At 39.8% G+C, this 19,188-nt stretch overlaps 1 protein-coding gene across 4 annotated transcripts in view; it reads right to left on the minus strand.

The window, feature by feature from the left end:
- The window catches only part of CABIN1 (calcineurin binding protein 1), a 104,869-nt gene that overhangs the window by 5,870 nt on the left and 79,811 nt on the right, over positions 1-19,188 (minus strand). For all 4 annotated transcript variants that reach the window (XM_014894731.2, XM_014894730.2, XM_014894729.2 and 1 more), the window contains one exon: positions 9,293-9,572. In XM_014894731.2, coding sequence (XP_014750217.2) covers positions 9,293-9,572 — 280 coding nt within the window. The remainder of the gene's footprint in view (positions 1-9,292; positions 9,573-19,188) is intronic.

Genomic DNA, 19,188 nt, shown 5'->3' on the forward strand with positions numbered 1-19,188 from the left:
GCTGACAGGCTGCAGGCTAAACCAGAGCACTTCCACACTGAAATGGCTACAAGACACTCCATCAAAGACAGGAGCAAACATTGCAACATCTGAGGAAATGCAAGATGAAAATGATGATGATTTCAGATTACTCCACAAGACAGAGGAGAAGTCAACTTATTCCTAACTTACTCCAGCACTCCAGAATCACCATCTTAAGCAGCCAGGGTAAGTACCAACAGAATCTTTCTTATCCACTGATTAACCCAGAATACAAACCAGTAATTAACTCAGCAGGTACAAAACTATATACAAATAAACTGCAAATCCTACAGCCTGAACTACACAGCTAACTGAGAGCAGTTTTCTATCTACTCTACTACTTAACCACATTAGGGACTTATTAGTTCACAATACAGAATAAGAGCTCTGATTTGCATTATTATTTAATGACAAAACTCTACTTCTTATGCTGATTACAATATTTGCTTAATTATAAGATATATCATTGCTTAAACTGATTTGCTGTACTTTATTTTAACTAAATTATGGCCCACTGACAAAAGCTCTTTTGAGCAGCCTAATTCTAGGAGGAGGCTACAAGACTGGTATCAGTCTATGTTCTCTCAAGAGCAACCAGCATCCTCATATACATCTCCATCTTCCAAAATATATTTTTTCAAGTTTTGAAGATGCAGTTTTACAGTGCAGTAAAATTAGATTTGAATTTGAATAAAATATCTGACAGCAATTTTTAATGCAGAAGTGAATGGAAATGAAAGGGCAGGACTCTGGCACACTGTATATTTCTATCACTGCACTTCTGAAACAATATTTGTTAATATTCTATTAGAATGTTACTTTCAGTACAATAGAAATCAAGAACCACTGTTCTGTTAATCAATCCCTTGCTGCCAGAGATGTTCAATACAGTCACAGAATTCTATTCCCTGACTGGGTCATACACTTTATTCTTTCAGGACTGTGCAATTTTAATTTTTTTTTATTTAAATAGAAACAATGCCACTAAAGTGACCAAGTTAAAAATAAAGTTAATAAACAAAATATTTTTAGACTTCTTGAAAATAGCAAGACTTGGTTGTTTCGGTGTACATATCATAATTTATACTTTAATATATTGCATAAATATCTGGGTTTTTTTCATTATAGACAAAAAGGTCAAAACAAGGAAAGACAATCAAGAAGAAATATACAGTTGTATCTCCTCATTATTTGTCTAAAACAGATTTCTGAAGAGAGTATTTTAATATTTGTTTTGAGGAAGATGCTGTTAAAGCCCTGAACATAATGTCCTAGTTCTTCTAATAAAAACTTTCCCCAGGGAGGTAAAGACTCCACTAACTCGTGAGCCACAATATTCTGCACAAGTGGGAGAACACCAGAATGTAAGTGCAGCACATTCTGAAGGTGTTCAGGAGCTCAGATTCAATACCAGTTAATAAATCTTTTGGTATTACCCAGTACTTGTACTGTCTTGGCAGGTTTTCAAACATGAGCTCTACAAACCCAGTTTAAAATAAAACCAGTTTCTGAGGATACAATATGCAAGAGACACTTGTCCCCAGGCTGAGGATGGGGCAGTACTGTACTCTGGAGACCCATTTAGCACTCTCACAACACAACACACAAAAACGAAGCACACACAGAAAAGCACAGATTTGCAATGCACGTCACTATTGATACTGAAAAGTTCCTCTCCAATCGAGCTGAATTACAAGTATTTTTTTTTAGCCTTCCCTTTTCCCAACAACTGCCTAAATACATATAAAACAGCACACGACATAGAAAGAGGGACATCATACCTTTCAACATCTCCCTGCTTTAGTGAGGAAGAAACAAGCTGACAACAATTCAATGCAACAACCTACTCCAGCTTTCCTCTCCAACCTCTTCCCACTTGTTGCCAGGGTAACCAGTGTTTGCAGATGCCTATAGCGGGCGCCTGGGTTCATGACTTCATCACAGTTAATATCCTCTCCCCAGCTCTCCATGCACACAATGCACTACATACATTTATCCACACACCACAAACACACGGATTACACAACCCTGCCGCTGCTCTCACTCTGACACCGCTCGCTTTGCTATTCTGATGCACGTAAAAAATCAAAAATAACGCCGGCAAAAATAATCACTTGGCAATCTGAAGATGTGCAGAAAGTTTAAAAGCAGTACTACTGTAACCAGCAAGCAGCTGCTCTGGACCCTTTGCACTGAACACTTAATAATTTGATTTCATCATGCTGTCAGGTAGGAGGCATTAGCATTGGTGTTATAAAACATTTTGTATGGAGTTTCAAAAAATTCTTTAGTCATGCACTAAAAACCTTTTACAGTACAACTGAAAGACAAGCCCAGAAAATGTGACTAGCACCTGGAAAAAAACATTTTCCAGTTTCTAACAGAAGCAGTTTGAAAATATTACAGCACAGATATGTTAAAGAATATAGGCAACACAGAGTGCAAGCACAAAACACCGTTTCATTAGAGGAAAGAAGAAGGAGCTGAGCTTTGAACTCCAGGACAAAATAGTAACATAATTTAAAAAAAAAAATACAAGGATAAGTAAACAGACAACAACCTCAAGTGCTTAAATAATTAGCACTTGCATCACTTGCCTTCATCCCTCTGCAAAACACCTTCCCCAGCAGTTCTGTGCTCCAAGACAAAAAACCTGAAAATACATCAGTAGCATTCAGCTGATTTGTACTACCTTGCCTTCCAACCACTTCAAAAGAGTCAGGATTGAATTCTGTGTGACTCCAGACTCTAGGAAACACTCATGTTCCTATCCCAGTAACAACTGGTTTACTCTGCACCAGCGGCCACCCACAGCACACACAACTGTTCACACAACTCATTTACTGTACAAGGCAGAGAATATTTTTTTTTCCACCCAGTGGAAATGGATCTCATCCTTTGCTCCCTGACATAGTGGAGGAAGTATCTTACCACATTTCCAAGGAATAATACTAATGTGAAAACAATTTATTTTCTCTATTCCATCTGCCTTGCTCTCCAGTGTGCTGGGAATTAATACAGCTTTTTTCCCCACACAGCAGTTGCAAAGGCCATGGAAAGCCTGAATTTGAAGGAGCTCAGAGTTTCCTTATGAGCTGTGCTACTAAATCAGCACAAAGACTGCACTGGAACACAGGCTGGCTTAGCTGGACAGAGTTAAGGATGCAGAAACACAGGAACAACAGAGCCTTTAGCCACGAGGTACCAAAGCACAGCAGACACTGAGGCTACCCAGCTCATCACAGGATGTGGCAGGTACACTTGCTAACCTTGCTTTCTCTACATTCATTCCAAATATCCTGCCATGAAATTTATTTCTAAAAAAGCACTGCCAAGTGCTTTTAGTGGCTAAAGCTGTAGAAAGAAGTATTTGACTTGAAATGCCAAATGCAGGAAATTACATTCAAAGCTGACACACAAGTCGTATGTAAAAAATTAAACATCAGAGTAAATTTGGAGGTGAAAAGCTGCAGAACACAAGTTCTATTGCCCCCTGAAATAAAGGAAATTCAAGCAGCTGGTGAACAGAAGTTTGCAGTGCAATAGCACAGCACAGTGCTATATTTATCACCAGGTCCTGAGCAGGGAGAGTGTTCTGTACAATCCAATGAGACATACCCCAAAACTTTTCCTAATGCTCAGGTCAGCTGCCACACAACATTAACAAGACTAAAATTTAAAATGAGTGGCTGCTTTTAAAGTGCTTCCTGGAAATAGTCCCTGGCCCACACTAACTCCCAGATCCTCTAACAGCCATGCTGGGCCAGTTTAACAGCAGAGACAGTGAATTTCCTATATCCAAAAACATTTCCTGCCACCACAGCTGTCCTAGAGCTGCAGAAACCTGGCTAAAGAAAAACCCTGAAATTCAATCCTAACTTTCTTCTTTTTTAAAACAAAACTTCAATTTAAAAGAGCAAACAATAGGCCTAGATCAAAAAGACAACAGTTTGATATTCAATTACATGAACTTTCAAATGGCATTACCAATACACAGTTAATTGATATTTGTTTAATAACTGACTCAGTAAGAACACATCACAGCAGCACCTGTGGACAGGAACAGTCATCTGCAGTCTCCTGCTTCTGAAATTTCTCTATGAGTTACCTAACAAAGCTTAGACCTTCTCTTTGCCATCAATATTTCACCCTCCTTTGCCCTGACAGCCAGCTAAGCCAAGGAAATTAGGAAAAGCAGCTGGCAGAAAAATCTCTTAAGTGAATGTAATGACACCCCACAATTTTCTAAGTACTTTATAAGCAACACAATGCCTGTGCAGAGGACTTATAACTACATCTCTCTTCAGTCTGCCTTTGTGCAGGAATATATGTAAATTTTATGCTGCTGACAGCAATGTAAAACTAGTGAAACTGAACCATATTGTAACCATACAGCATTGCTACCATGTTCCTTTACAAAAATCTCCAAAAAATGTGTTTCAGTAGTGCAAGACATCCATAGGGCAACGAGGATTTTCAGGGAGATCTAAGAGTGCACAGGGCTCCTGGAGTGCACCAAACCCTGGCTTCAAAGCATCACCTCATCTGCCTCTGCTGGGCAGCTGCTGCCCCTGCCCTGTTTGTTCTTACTGATCCAACACAGGTACATTACAATTATGACAGTTTTAATGTCAAAGGATTTTCTGCACTCCACTGGGTTGAGTAAATAAGATTTAAGGAATCTGAAGTGTAGGTATCAGAAATAGACATTAAGTGTACTGAAAAATTCTTCTGGAATGCATTTGTTTCGACAGGAGGTAAATCAGCATACTTTCACAAAGGGGAGAGGAAGAGCCATGACTGACTGCTACTGTCTGAGCACTACAAAAAGGAATTAAGAAGTCATTCACAAACAGGAAACCCCTGCTGACATTCAGCAGTCGAGTTGTTTTCAGAGTGCACCCATTGTGAAAAATAAAGAGTTTCACAAAAAGCATGGATCAGACAAGGGGAAGTGAGAATACCAATGCCAGGGAGGCTGAAGCAGCAAGAGATCAGAGAGGGCCCATGCAGAGCTCACTGGAGGAATTCCCTGATTCCCCATTGATGACTCTTCAGTCACTGACAGGTGGGCAGGAGCTTCTGCCCCAGGACAGCACGAGCAGGGGGGGCTACAAGCATTTAAAAAGAGCTTTAAAGCTTAGGGGAAAGCCAGCATTGGGAACTGAGGAATGCCAGCTGTCAAAAACCAGAGCAAGCCAACACTGGAAATTGAGGAGAAAGTAGTGAAAGTAAGATGCACACAAATGCCACAGGAAAACAGAGAAGAAGAACAGATTCATGAAAGAGAGAGGTTTCATGCCAGGTAACTGCAATATGAAGGTAGCTCACATGAGGCCACATGTCCTGGGCATGCATAACTTTTTCTGCTTCATCTTTTTTTGAGTCATCTGTTGAGAACAACTCTGTGCTCTACAGCACCATTTTGAATTCAACAGAAAAAATAAGGTAAGACACTGACTGCAATTAAGAAGGTTGAATGTTACTACTTACAGTCATTTAAAAAAATACCTGCAAATTTGAATTGAAATGCATAGTTAAAAGAAAGGCATGGCCAACAGGGCCAAATATTTGTGCAAGAAGAAAGTTGTCAAAACACTGAACTACACGCTCATAAAATCTGTTTGTCTTTGGAAATTCACAACAAGCAAACTCAGGAGCCACTGAGATCAGTATGAGGTTAAGCTCAATCTATGATGGCAAAGCACAATCCCCATTATTTCCCTCAGAAACAGCATGTCCACTGATGTGGAGAAACTGCAATGAATCCAGGTGGGCCCTTGTGCCATCACTGCTTTAATAAAAAGAGATGCTGTCAATGCAAAATGATGGTTTACATTCATAGTGATGCCTTAGGAAAACATTCAGTCTCCTCAATCTTCTGAGGACCCAATATCAACCTCAAGTCACGTATCAGTTGCTAAAATAATCTCCATTGCAGACTTGTGGAAAAAGATGCTCCTTACACCTAAAAGTTCTCCTATGACCCCAGCACCCAGTTATCCTACAGGGTGAAATGTCACATTCCAACACTACTGAATTCTTAGGACTTCCCACTTCAAAACCCTCTTTAGGTTTAGGAACATTTGCCTTTCAAAGATTCTGCACCTGCCTGCACACACTTAAAGAATTTAACTTCATAGTTTTCTATGCAATAGTCTGCTCATCTTTCCACACAACTGTCCTCACTTGTATTTATTTCTTGTGCTTCTGAAACTCTCAGAGTTCCACAGGTTGAACTATATTTACACCTCTACTTCCCCTGTTCACAACCATCTGAAATCACAGCAGGATATTCCCATGGCTTATGGAATATCACTTCCCTGCACAACACAAAGTTGTTGTCTCCCCTAGCTTTGAATTTCCAAGTTTGGACAGTTTTATCATGACCTTGCTTTCATATTGAACTGCTTAGGCCTTAGATGGACAAAAAAATAACAGTGGGGAGTCTTCTACTTGGATTTTATATTCCAACTTAGTAAATAGCTGGCTTTAAGCAAAACACAGAACTTTAAATAATTCCAGGTATAAAAACCTTCTCTTGGTATCAGAACTCAAATGTGAATGTTTTCCAGTTCATTCCTCATAAAAATCATTATTGCAAAAAGGACAGTGAAGAAGAAAATGTCAAGATTTTCCAGCAATTTAGAACCATGTAATACTGGAACAGTGTGACAGGCTGGAGAGAGTTTACCTTAATTGTCCTATTTTAGCTTCCCCAGAGAAATGTTAGGCTGAGCTAGGAAGGCTGAGGCCCAAGTACATTTATACCCAAAAGTTGGAAGGTGTCTTGCTGAAACTGCCACCATCATCCCTCTGCTGCTGGACTCCATCACTCTGTACCCTGTGCCAGTCATGCACTGGACAAAAGCTCAGGAAAATATTTACATCAGAAATGAGTGGCACTGCAGCAGCAATGCTTGGAAAAACAAATCCTTTTCCTGGGTGAAATCAGAGAAAATGAGAGCAGTTAATACTCTGATGTGTAATACTTCCATATGAATAAGCAGGTACAGGTAGAGGTGATGAAACAAAAAAGTTGAAAACAGTTTACTCTAGAAATGGGAGGAGTTTTTACACAAACAGAACTAATGGAAGGGAGATGAAAAAGGGTTGTAACAGAATTAGAAATGATTCTTTGTAGAGGTGGTGGATGCAAAGGAAGGAGAATTAAAAAGAAGAGAAGAAGAAAGGACACAGCAGTAATTGGTGTCTCTCTCAGCTAGAGAAATGACCTGTCAGGTAGGGCTGAGAGCCAGATCCAACACATGCATTGAGCACTGAGCTCTGGAGAGAGACAGAGCCTCTTGATCTTCAGTTTCAGGAGTGTAATTCTGGCAGCTATCCCTTCCATCTCCCTCAACCAAGATGATGTACAGAAAACATCAGACAAGAACGAACAATATCTACCTCCACAACCTTAACAAAGCCCAGAAAGTCAAAAGATTAAAATAAATGTTCCAATCACTGCGACGTGGCCTGGGGAATTGCAGAGAGGAAAGCACATCAGAAAAGCTCGTGAGTTCTGTTTGAAAACCAGAAGAATAGGTGAGTTCTTATCAGCATTGTCATTCCTACACCAGTCTCCTTAGTAAGTACATAACAGCCTCACACAGGATTCATTTTTTCCTCCCCTGTTGTCTAGGCACAAACCCAAATTACTCCCTGCTGAACAAGCCAGACAAGACATCTTATGACACCAGGCAACTCCATTCTTTTGCTTCCCGAGGACAGTAACAAATGTAATTTACACACAGACTAAGCAATTCCTTCCTCATCACTCCCCTTTTCTCTTTTTCCTTCCTAAGACAATCTCTCCCTGGAATTGTGAAAAAGGAAAATTAGACACCTATAATACAACTGCTGATACTAGATGTTAACTTTCCATTTTGTTCTGTACTCAGAGATTAGCAAATTGGGAAAACCTATTTCTCCCTAACTTGCTCTTCACTGCTGATGAACTCAGACTATGTGCATTCAAATACCAAGGCTGATTACATAAGGAAAGAAATGACATACCAGAAGTATCAAGACAAAAACTTTACAAAGTCACAATTCCAAACTAAACAAACATCCTGTCTCACAAATCTGGACACTATTTCCACTGTGCCTTCATGCATCATTTTCCACAATACCTGTTGTGTTTGTGGTTCATTCATAACTGATCTGGGCTCCCATGACTTGTCTAAGGCATTTTGTGAGTAGTGCTGGGCCCAGGCTTGTGAACAGATGGAGTGAGCCCAGGCAGCAGCAGATGCTTTTTCAGACAGTGCTTCTGCTAAAGTTGCAAGAAAGTACAGGCTATGGCAGGTGCTCTGCCACCTTAACATGCACAGTGTCCCACAAATATTCCCAACCAAGTCTTTGGGCACCCAAGGCAAGTCTGAAATTGGGTCTAATCTTACTTCATTCCCCAAAGTGGATCAGTATGACCCAGCACAGAGATTTTTCAGCTGCTAACAAGCCAGCCTGCCATGACAGCAGTAAAGCAAATGACAGTGTTCTCATTTATTCTTTCCTCATCTAGAAGACTGTACAGGACCAATTACATAATACAGTCATAAACAAATCACACAATGATGTTATAGAATAAATAACATTTGTTTGGTTTCTTCAATCCTTTCCTGTGCTCTGACCTGGCACATAACCACACCAGGGCTATAAATAACACATTCCAACATTCTGGGCCTGTCAGATGCTTCTTTTCTGAAATGTGAAATGCAATAGTGATGATAAGCTAACTTCCCAGACCATGTAGAAACTTGCTCATCAGTGTTACATATCTCCACACTCACATATGCTGGGCAGTGAGAGCTCTGCAGATAATTCTGTTAATCAAGCACTTCTAAGACAGATGTGGGCTGCTCACCAGTTTATTTTGATTGTAACCACTTTAAAATACCTTAAATCTTTTAAAACGTTAAAAGAACTGGATCCTCAACTCATTGAAAAAAACAAAATAATTTTAATTTTAATCCTGCTACAGACTTCAATTCTCTAAAAGAGATGACTATTTTCAGGCTGCTATTTTATGACTTCATATAAAAGTTACATAAAGTGGTCACTCTTTTAATTTATCCTACAAATTAAAGTTTGTATTGATCATGCACATGCACTCACTTCAGGACCAAGACAAAAATCTGTGCAGCCTTTAGGACGCTGTGCAGCGATCAGAAAACGGGACAGAAGCAGAACTCAGGCATTAATTAATTAATTAATTCACCGTGTGGAAAGTCATCAGAGGGGGCCAGAAGTCCCTGGCTGGACTTACCACGAGCAGCATCCCCCGTGCTGGGGGCAGCCTCTGTGCTCTGGCTCCGGGGCTGCTCCGGCTCCTGCGAGGGCGGCACCGAGGACGCCGAGGAGGAGGAGGATGAAGAGGAAGAGGCTGGTTTGGATTTGGAATGCAGATCATTCAGTCTCAGGAGGTTTTCAGGAGTCACAGTGTCTGGATTCACTGGGGTGGGATGCAGTGTGGCTGGTGCTACTGGGAAGAAGCTCTCTCGGGTGTCCTTGGTGTGCTTTGGGGTTGTGGGTGCTTCTCCTGTCGACTGCACGAAAAAGGGGCAGCAGTGAGAAAATGTCTGCAAGTCACCAACTCTGCTCCCTGCTTCACTGACCACTGCACCAGCACATCTGAGACACAAAACACTCCCTTAAAGTGAATATAATGTAACAGGGACTCAGCCACTATTCTAAAGACATCTTTTCTCCTTTATGGATTATGCTTCTGTTCTTTATGGTCTATTTATCAAACTAGCACTTGAACACTTATTCACATTTAAAAAGTTTAATTTAACACATCCCTCACAACATAACATACTTTCCTGAACTCTGTAATTAAGCATGAGTTACAATCTCCTGTAAACAGAAACATATTTCTTTCATTTAAAAATATGTTGACAAGTGCTTGACCTGAACAAACAGATCTGCAGTGCTTTAAGAGATTTTGCAAATTATCACAAGAAATAATTCTTAGTGAATGATGCGAGAAGAAACGGAGAAAATAGAAAAATGTATTCGCTTGTGAAATAAGAGATCAGCATAACTCCAAATAATAAATTCTGACAACTGCAGAACTGAGTAACACCAAGGCCCAGCTGAAACAGGCTGGGGAAGATCTGCTGCCTGTGCAGGCACCAAGAGCAACACTCTTCTCCAATGCCAGGGTTAAAAATTTAATGCAGTGTCATTTATTATACAGACAGAAGGTAGAACTGGGACATAAATTCACCAAAGAAGGGAATAAAAGTACCCATAAAACAGATATCTTCTCTGTAACTTTTATCAGTAATCAAATAATGTATTCTTGCTTGTGAGGCCACAGAAAGCATTTATTTTACACTCTTCAGAGTCTTCATTTAATGGAGATTTATTGGACTGTAAAAGATGCAGTTAGATAGAATCCTCAGATGTTTAATTGTTTGTCTCATACCTGTACCAAGAAAAAAACCCCTCATTTTAACCATAATGCTAAGAGTATGAATGTCTGAAACAGAAACAGGGTTCAGCTGTCAAATGTAAAATCAAATTGGACCTAATGTCCTGGATGACCAAAGACTTATTGCAAAGCCAGAAAAGTCAATAGAATTTCACTGAGAGCATAGAGGAACTTTCAGGTGAAGAAAATGCATACTTAAAATTCAAAGGTAGAGAGCACACAAGTACATTAAAAAAAAATAATTGGCAGAATGTATTTTTGAAGTTCCTGAACTTGATTAATTAATCTCTAAAAAGCATACAATTAAAACCTGCCAGATAATATGTGTACACAAAAAAAAAATTAAAATACAGCAGTTATATTCACAACAATTACCACACTGGATCAAAAAAAAGGTCTATTTTTCCTCTGAAAGCAGCAAATTTCTGAAGCTTAAAGCATTGGTTCCAAAACTGAAGGTCTCACACAAATGGGATCACACAAACCTGAGGGAAATGAAACTGCAGAAGAAAGCCTTAAGCCAGAGTGAGATCACTTGAGGAAATGTTTTCAGCTGTGATTTAAAGGGAAAACCCTTCACACCCATGCACTTCATTAACTTGCATAATGGATGATGTAGAACCTGACATTTCTGTGCTTGTATTGTATCCAATTTTTTTTCCAAGAGAAACACACGAAGGTACTACTTACCTACATATATGTTAAAAATGGATCTGCACCTCCAACTGGATTTCTACAAAAATGCACAGCTATTTGCAGAGCCAGAAAGAGGACATTTGGAAAGTAACTCAGCTGCATTTGGACAGTATTCAGATGAAAAATTATTAGAGAGAGTGCAACCCCATGGAATAATTGCTGCTGAAGGGACCTTGGAGGTCTCCAGCCCCAGTTCCTGCTCCAAGCAGAGCAGAAGTGACTTCCCAGCTCCATTTCAGTTCACTGGGGGCCCAGGGCCAGCCCAGTCCAAATACTGCCAAGGAAGGAGATTCAGCCTCTCCAGGCCCCTGTCTAGTGTTTTACCACCTTCCCAGTGAACATTTGTTTCCAATCACTTCATCCAAATTTCTCTTGCTGCAACTTGAAATGGTGCCTCTTGTCTGGTTCCTTCCTTTCTGCTGAAGACCACAATCCCATAACCTAATCTTCCATTATTCTTCTCCTCATCAGGATGAAGTATCCCAGCTCTTTTCCCACAGAACTGAAACATTTGATTTACAAAAAAGAATAAAGCTGAAACTAATGTGATGTTTCTGACTCGGGAAAACCATGACCAAAAATTCTAATGTGTATTCCAAAAGTGCAGCCTTATACAAAAGAAAGCAACCCAAAGATTATTGTGTTCATACTTTAAAGGGAACTGTCTTAAAAAGCTGTCTCAGGCTGCTGTAAACAGACAGGTTCTCTTCAACCCAAGGAAACAGAGACTTTGGGAGGAAAATAAAAAAATCTCACACTGATTTTTGTCTTCTCAAAAGAGGGAGTGGGGTGGAAGGAAAAGGAGAAAGCTTTCTTTAAAATCAGAGCCAAGCATTAAAAAACCCATTGTTGGCTACTGTGCATTCTGCAACTCACAGAGCCTTAAGAAAAGGGATTTAAACCTGCTTTTGGTATTTTTACTGCACTCAGAAACTGAAGACCATCCAAAAGCTGTAAGCACAAAGCTAAAATGAGCACCAGAGTGAGGCACATGTTCTTTAAAAAATTTTGGGTTTCGTGGAGGGGCAACAATTCCAGCCCCTCTGATCAGTAAGTGATGCTACTCACAAAAGCCAGCTCAGGGACTGTCACTAACTACACTGCTCAGGACTTTTGGGGCCACATGTCATCATCCTGCAGCTCTCCAGGAAAACACAGGACCTCATAACACCCAGCTGAGAAAAAAACCCAGAAAAATTCACTACAGTAAATCTTGGATTTACCAGAAGCCTTTTATGTTTACCTATCTCTACTCTAAGCCAACAGTAAGGGATAATAAAGATTATTTTCCACAGACAGACAGTAGGAAACTGAGAGGCAGTGACAAACCTTTACCAGTGTTTTATGTGGTTTCTAATCAGAAGATTATTTTTTAGTTTTTACTTTGCTGTGGTACTAAGCCAAAACTCAGCCAGTTCTGACTCAGAACTTCTCCTTTTCCCCTCTCCAATCCACCTCACCTCGCTCAATGCCTCTTTTACCATCACTATTACAAAGTGGCTTTAGTCACCAAGAAGAAACCAATATTTTCTTACATTTAGTGTTACTTCCAGAACATGTGAATATAACTGAAATAAGATAAAAAACTCTTTTATCTGACTTCTTCCTGTCTTTCATTGTAACCACAGGTTCCTCTAGTCAAGACTGGACTTCCTCCTAGATTTGTTAAAAAAACATGAGGTACTAAAGGACATGCAGTTACTACTTTCAGATTGACTATATATCAAAGTGGATAGAATAATTATTTAAGGCTTATTATTAATATCCAAATAAGGTGTCATGGATGATCCAGTGGTTTCATAAAGAGCTCACCATCTTACTTCTCTTCTTTAAAAAACTTAGCAAAAAATGGTTTTCATTGTGAAGAATGTATAAAGGTGAAATTTAAATGAATAATTAGGATGGATGTCTGTGTGAATTGTGACTATTTCTGATTTAGGTTGCAAAATCAGTCTCTTTATTTGTTAGAGCCTTGACTATTTCAGCATTCTCCTCAAAGAGTTCATTCAGCTTCACAGAGCTGATGGACAAACCCTTGCCATGTTGAAAGCTGATGTAAAAATAAGCAAAGAAAATGCTGGAAATCCAGCTTTGGGACAGCCTTCCACCAATAAAATTAACAGCAAAAGTGCAGAATTTTTGCACAGATGTTACTGGAAAAAATAGCTCCCTACAGTTTCCCAGTGAGGCACTTCAGCAGCAGCTAAAAGAAATCCACCATTAAGATAAAAGAAATCCTGCATTAAGATAAAACATGAGAAAAAAATTTACTTTGTAGCCTGTGAAGTCATAAACCAGAGAATGTGACCAAGGCTTTAGTTTTACCATACTTACTGTTTTTTCAAAACACATTTTGAAAAACAAAGAAATCCTACAGCAACCTTCCTGCTCCTGCTTTTGGGAGGGCTCACTGCTCTGTGGCTGTGGGAAAAATTACCAACCAAATGTTCCAAAGAAAGGGAAAGTGACAGTTTTCCCATGAAAAGTTTCCTAATGAAAGATGCTGCAACTGCAACTGTTACATAACGTTTTCTTGTGATTTTTTTTTTTTTTTTTTCCAATTACTCCCATGCTTGAGTTTAGCACTCTGGTGGGACTGAAGTCAGAACTCACCTCACACTAAGGTGTGTTTTTTTAGAAGGACACCAGCACATCCCCACAAAGCCTGGAAGCTGTCACACAAACAGCTGAACAATATGCTGGCCACATTCCACAGCATAACCACTCCAGCTCCTGCTCAGTATTGTGTTTTAATTAAATTATGCCTTTATTTTTTTTCCCCTCCTCAATCTCTCTACAGCAGCATTTGAAAGAAATCTCATTTGGAAGTTTTCTTCTAGGTGCATCAGAAATACCAGCAATATCTATGATCAAGATCCTGAAGAACCTTGTATTTCTCAAGAGCACTTTATGTATAGAAAATAACAAAGGTTTATACACATATGATTGAACTCTAGCCTAACTAAATCCCCCATTAGCACAAATGCATGCAGGGTTCATGTCCTGCTCTACATTGGCAGCCATACTGCAGCAACACTTCCATACACAAAAACATCATTGTTACACCAGGTAGCAGGATGAAAAACATTAATATACAAAGTAAAAGAGAAAAAGTGACTTTTCTTTCCTTCATGTTCACTTAATGATTGCTTTCTGCAGGAGACAGAAGGAGGAGAGCTGTTAATTATATCAAGAATACACCTCCAGGATAGAGTGAGAGGGGGATGCCATGGCAACTGGCAAATGCAACAGTGAACAAAATGGTCACCCTTTGGTAGGAGACCATGAAAGAGCTCGTCCTTTTGTCCCCCCCATCCCCACCTCCTCCTTCCCCCTCCCTTCTTGTCATCTTTGCTGCATTAATAAAGCATACAGACAACTCAGGAAAAACAACTTTTGCTGTAAGCAGTCTCTGACGTCTTGATGTGCAGGAAGAAAAGATGAAAATTAGCAGCATGTGGGTGGAACAAAAAGGGGGAGAAAACACATGAGGTAGAAGACGATTATTTTCTAATTATTTAATATTCTCCTAATCTCCTCCCATTCCCAGCAAAGTGCCTTTACAGAAGGCTTTTAGCTGCTTCCTGAAGAGAACAGCTTGGTGGTTTGTTGCTTTGTGGGTTTTTTTTTAATGTGAGAATTCAAGAAGAAAACACTCTAGACACTCAAGGCAGTTCAGACAAGTCACTCTCAAGTTTTCTCCTTGAAGAAAAATGCCTGAGAGCCCATGTCACTGCAGTGCTGACTGCATTCCAGAGCACAAGGAAAAATCCATGGGAGTGCCCTCTAGCTTCACTCACAGGAGAAAATGTTTTCCTATTCCAAGTGAAATATGACATTTACTGTCAGGTCCAACACAGGGACTGTCCCAGCACCAGAGCCATGCTCCTGAGTCAATCTGAACTTGGTGTGTGGTTTCAGCACAGCCTTGAGATAAACCCACCAGTGATCCCAGACAAGTCTTCAGTACCAGGCTGTGGATTCAGACCACTCACACCAGCCCTGGGAAGAGGGGGAAGGTGGAAGGAGAAAACAAGACCCCAGTTATCTGTTCTGGAACTAGAGAAGGGCAGGAAGAGCAACTAAAGCAGCACCTGCCCTCAGGAACTACCACTTTTATATTACAGTAGCAGCAAAACTTTTATAAACTCAGGGATCATCCTGGCAGCCTGCCAGGAGCCTGAAAGGCTCATTTGCATAACCTGATTGTGTTTATAATAAAATTCATTGTTTTGATTCCGGTGGTAGCTTCATGAAGCATCAGTTTTAATTAGACCTGACACAGAAATCTGCTGATGTGTTTTGACTGTAGGGTGAGACAGGGAAATGGGGAAAGCACGTGGAGCTTGGCATCAGCCAGGGGGAGAAGGTGGCCATGGGTTTGTTACTGTGGAACAGGTGAGAGAAGCAAAAGGTGAAAGGGAAGATCTGGGCAGCCTGAACCAAGCAGGGAGAGCTCGAGGCCTGGCAGATGGAGCAGGAAAGAGCAGCTGAAAATTTCCTTTCTCTCCCTGACACTTCAGGGATGGAGCTGGTCCCAGAGCAAGGATTTTTTGGCTAAGGCAGCAGTGAGCCTTAAATAACTCAGCAATGTTGAAATAGCCCCTTCTCATGACATTTGGATGATATACTATACCTTGAAGAGCCAATAGAAATTTCAGCTCCTACAACACTACCCATTACCAGGGCTTTCTACACACAGTCCCATGTTCTCAGGGGTCACAACACAGGAGCAGAGACTGTGGCATTTTGGAGCTTTGCCTCTGAACACTCTTGTATTTTTAGAGATGTTAAATCCAGCCCTGTGTGCAAAGTTGATTTTTACAATGTTTTAAAAGTATTTGTTTTATATAAATTCAGTTCTCAGGATTAGTGATACATTAAATCCCAACATACAACCATAGAGTTTTAACTGTCATGACTTTCAACATTGGTGAAAGGTGCAATTTTAATATTAAGGAATTCAGTATGAAGTCCACAGTAATAGAAATACCTTTCCTGACTGCAGGAAAAAAGAAGACAAATGGGTTCTTAAACTGAACTATCTCCACATGCATTTATAGAATATTCTGGGCAATACAAAACTTCATCCTAGCTTGTACTGTAATAGTTTTCCCATGTCAGTATGTCCTTACTAGCATAAAATGAAGAATTTAGTAAAAGCAATTTTAGGTAGTCAGTGGAGCAGCTTATTAGGAATTCTCTAATTATCTAGAATCCTTACAACTGCTTGCTGCCAACATGTCCCCTCCTTGGTACCCAGGACCACATATTTAAGTTCAATGTTACTTCAAAATCAAACTAGTCTGCCTCAATCTTTCATCCTCCCTCAACAAGGCCTCCTTCATATTCCATTTCCAGGGACCATTAATTTCATATGAAAATCACAGTTGGCAAGACTAAAAATATAACTCAGAGCAATAGATGACTGCTTTCAGGATCTCTGCAGATCTTTTAGATAACATTCTCAGATAGAAAAATCAAAGAAAAGAACAAGAAACCTTCAAAATGCTGCTTGACCAGAAAGTCAATTAAATCTCCAGTGAAGTGACTTTAGTTACTTGACTGCTAATGACCCAGCAACCACCAGTGGATTTCAGCCCATTTGATAGGTGTATATCAAAAGTCTTATTCACACTTAAGAATTTAAAGAGAAAAGGACAAAAAGTGGAGGAATTACTTTTGGCCACACTTTTCTCCACAACAACATTAATATCAGCACTTTAAATTGTGAACCAAAACGTGCTGAAGTTGATGAATATATCACTAAAAAAAAGTATTAATATTGAATACAGAAAGAAATGTCCCAGCAACTTACACAGAATGCCATTTTATATCAATTACTGGAATCTGCCAATGGAAAACACTCCAATTTCTCCAGTCCTCCAGGAGCACTGGAACTTATCATGGCAAAGTTTTGTACCACTGACTTTTCCTGCCTTCTTCAAAGCTGGAAGCCAACCTTTCTCAGCCTCTCTTCATGTTTTTAGCTGACTTTGTAGGTGATGTGCCTCTCATTGGCTTGAAACACGTTAGCAGTGCATCACTCATAACAACTAGAGAGGATTTCTGAGAGCAAGTCAAAGGGTCACAGCATTGCCAAGCCATTAAAGAGATGAGATCTGCTCCCACAAGTGTAAGGACCCACTTTGTCCAGTTCCTCTCATTGAGTGCTCCATTGTTTCCTGCTTGTGCCTGGAGAGGCAGAGGAGGAGATTTTAACACACTTGTTAAATATTTAGGTTAGAAACTTTGACTAGTCTGGAAGAAAGTTAAAAAGTCAGAATTTAAGTAATGGCTAATTTTAGTAGCAAGTGAAAACTTCCATAAAGAAACCATATAACACCTGCAACTTTAAAATACAACAGCCAGCTGAGAAAGACACATATAAAGGTGGATTTTTCCCCTGTTTTTGCCTTTTTTCTTTTTTTTACTGTCAATTTCTTGGGCTAAGTGACTGAAGAACCACAGGCCCTGCAAACCCCCTCAAACTATCCAGGAACAAAGCATTTACCCAGGCTGTGGCAGCTCTGTACATGACATCATTTGCTTACAGAAGGCAAATACTTGCCAATTTTAAAGAAAACAGGATTCAGTCTGCTGAAAACAGACAGATGTCTACAAGAGTGGCTATTCCTGTGTCTCCACACTAATTCACAGTGCTGTATGAGCAGCTTCACACAGCTTGCAAGATGCTGCTAGAAGCAGAGGAAAATGAGACTGCAGGATGTAATAACCTCGTTAGCTGGGACTGCTTCCTAGAAGGGAAAGTTTCCAAGTGCAGCATGTTAAGGGGTATGTTTTATTTCAAGTGATTTAACAGGAAATCTTATTGCTTCCAGTGCTGTTAAATACTAGTTCACCTATTGTGTCTGCTCTCAAGATTAGTTTGTGTGGTTTTTCACTGCTCTCATGTTTTGTCACATGCCTGAGAATCAGTGACTTTGCTGGAAGAACTGGAATAGCAGTGACATTCCCAGAACCTTCAAGGAATTGGGTTGATAAAGGAGAATTTGGTGAGTGGTTTTTAAAAAAGGTGAACACGTCCAAAAAAGCAACAGTAACATTACTTTTTAAAGAAGCTTTCTAGCAAATTCTTTTTATTTTAAAGTCATAAATCACAGTGTGATGACGTCTATTTTTTCCTCAAAATAAACTGAAAAAGACCATGCTGAGCTAACATTTATTTATTAAAAAAATTGAAAACCTGAAATACCAGACCACAAGTAAACCAACACTTCTATTAAATACCTCTCTCGACATCTCTGTTCATTTCTATAGTTCAATGGAACAATGTTACTGACTTCCTGAGGGGCACAAATTGGAGAAAGTTACTTCCATGAAAACCAAATAAAGAAAAAAACCTACCTTTCCTCTTACATCCTCTGCTATTACTCTGCTAAAAGATGCACTGTACAAAAGCACATTTTAACTGAACAAAAATGATGGAAAATACAAATGTAGTAAACATATTAGGGCTGCAAAATGAATACCAACAAATATGTCATTCATCCAGTTTTCTTCTTGGCTTTGATTTCACATTAAGGACTGATAAATAATGATCCCTTTAAAGCTCTTATAATTGTTTGCTGGGTAAACTCAGAAACTAGGAGCTAAAACAAAGTGAGTAACTGTTTTTAAGAGAGTTAAAGAAAAGCTATCTGGTATCTCTGGAGCAGAGAGCAATGTCAGCAAGGCAAGAGCTGATGAGGTTGGAGCCCTTAGGGAGCAGAGAGAAGTAATTGCCATCCATGAAATGCTGGGCTATGATGTGGACATTAGGAAAATTGTAGTATGCCAGAAATACTTCAGTTTGAAGATCATTTGGGGTTTCCCCAACAGCTTCTGGGCATGAAAACTATCCTGCAAGCCTGACATAAACAGCAGCCCTAATAAAGGGGATGATCCTCCTACTAATGTAGCCCAACTTATCTTAGATGACACCAACACAAGGAAAGCAGGTATTTCTGGGTGCTGCAGACACTCAGCAACAGATTAGCCTGTACAGACTCATAAAAGCTTGTTAGCAG

The sequence above is a fragment of the Sturnus vulgaris genome, chromosome 19 (genome assembly GCF_052056855.1).
Source record: "Sturnus vulgaris isolate bStuVul1 chromosome 19, bStuVul1.hap1, whole genome shotgun sequence".
Lineage (NCBI taxonomy): Eukaryota > Metazoa > Chordata > Aves > Passeriformes > Sturnidae > Sturnus > Sturnus vulgaris.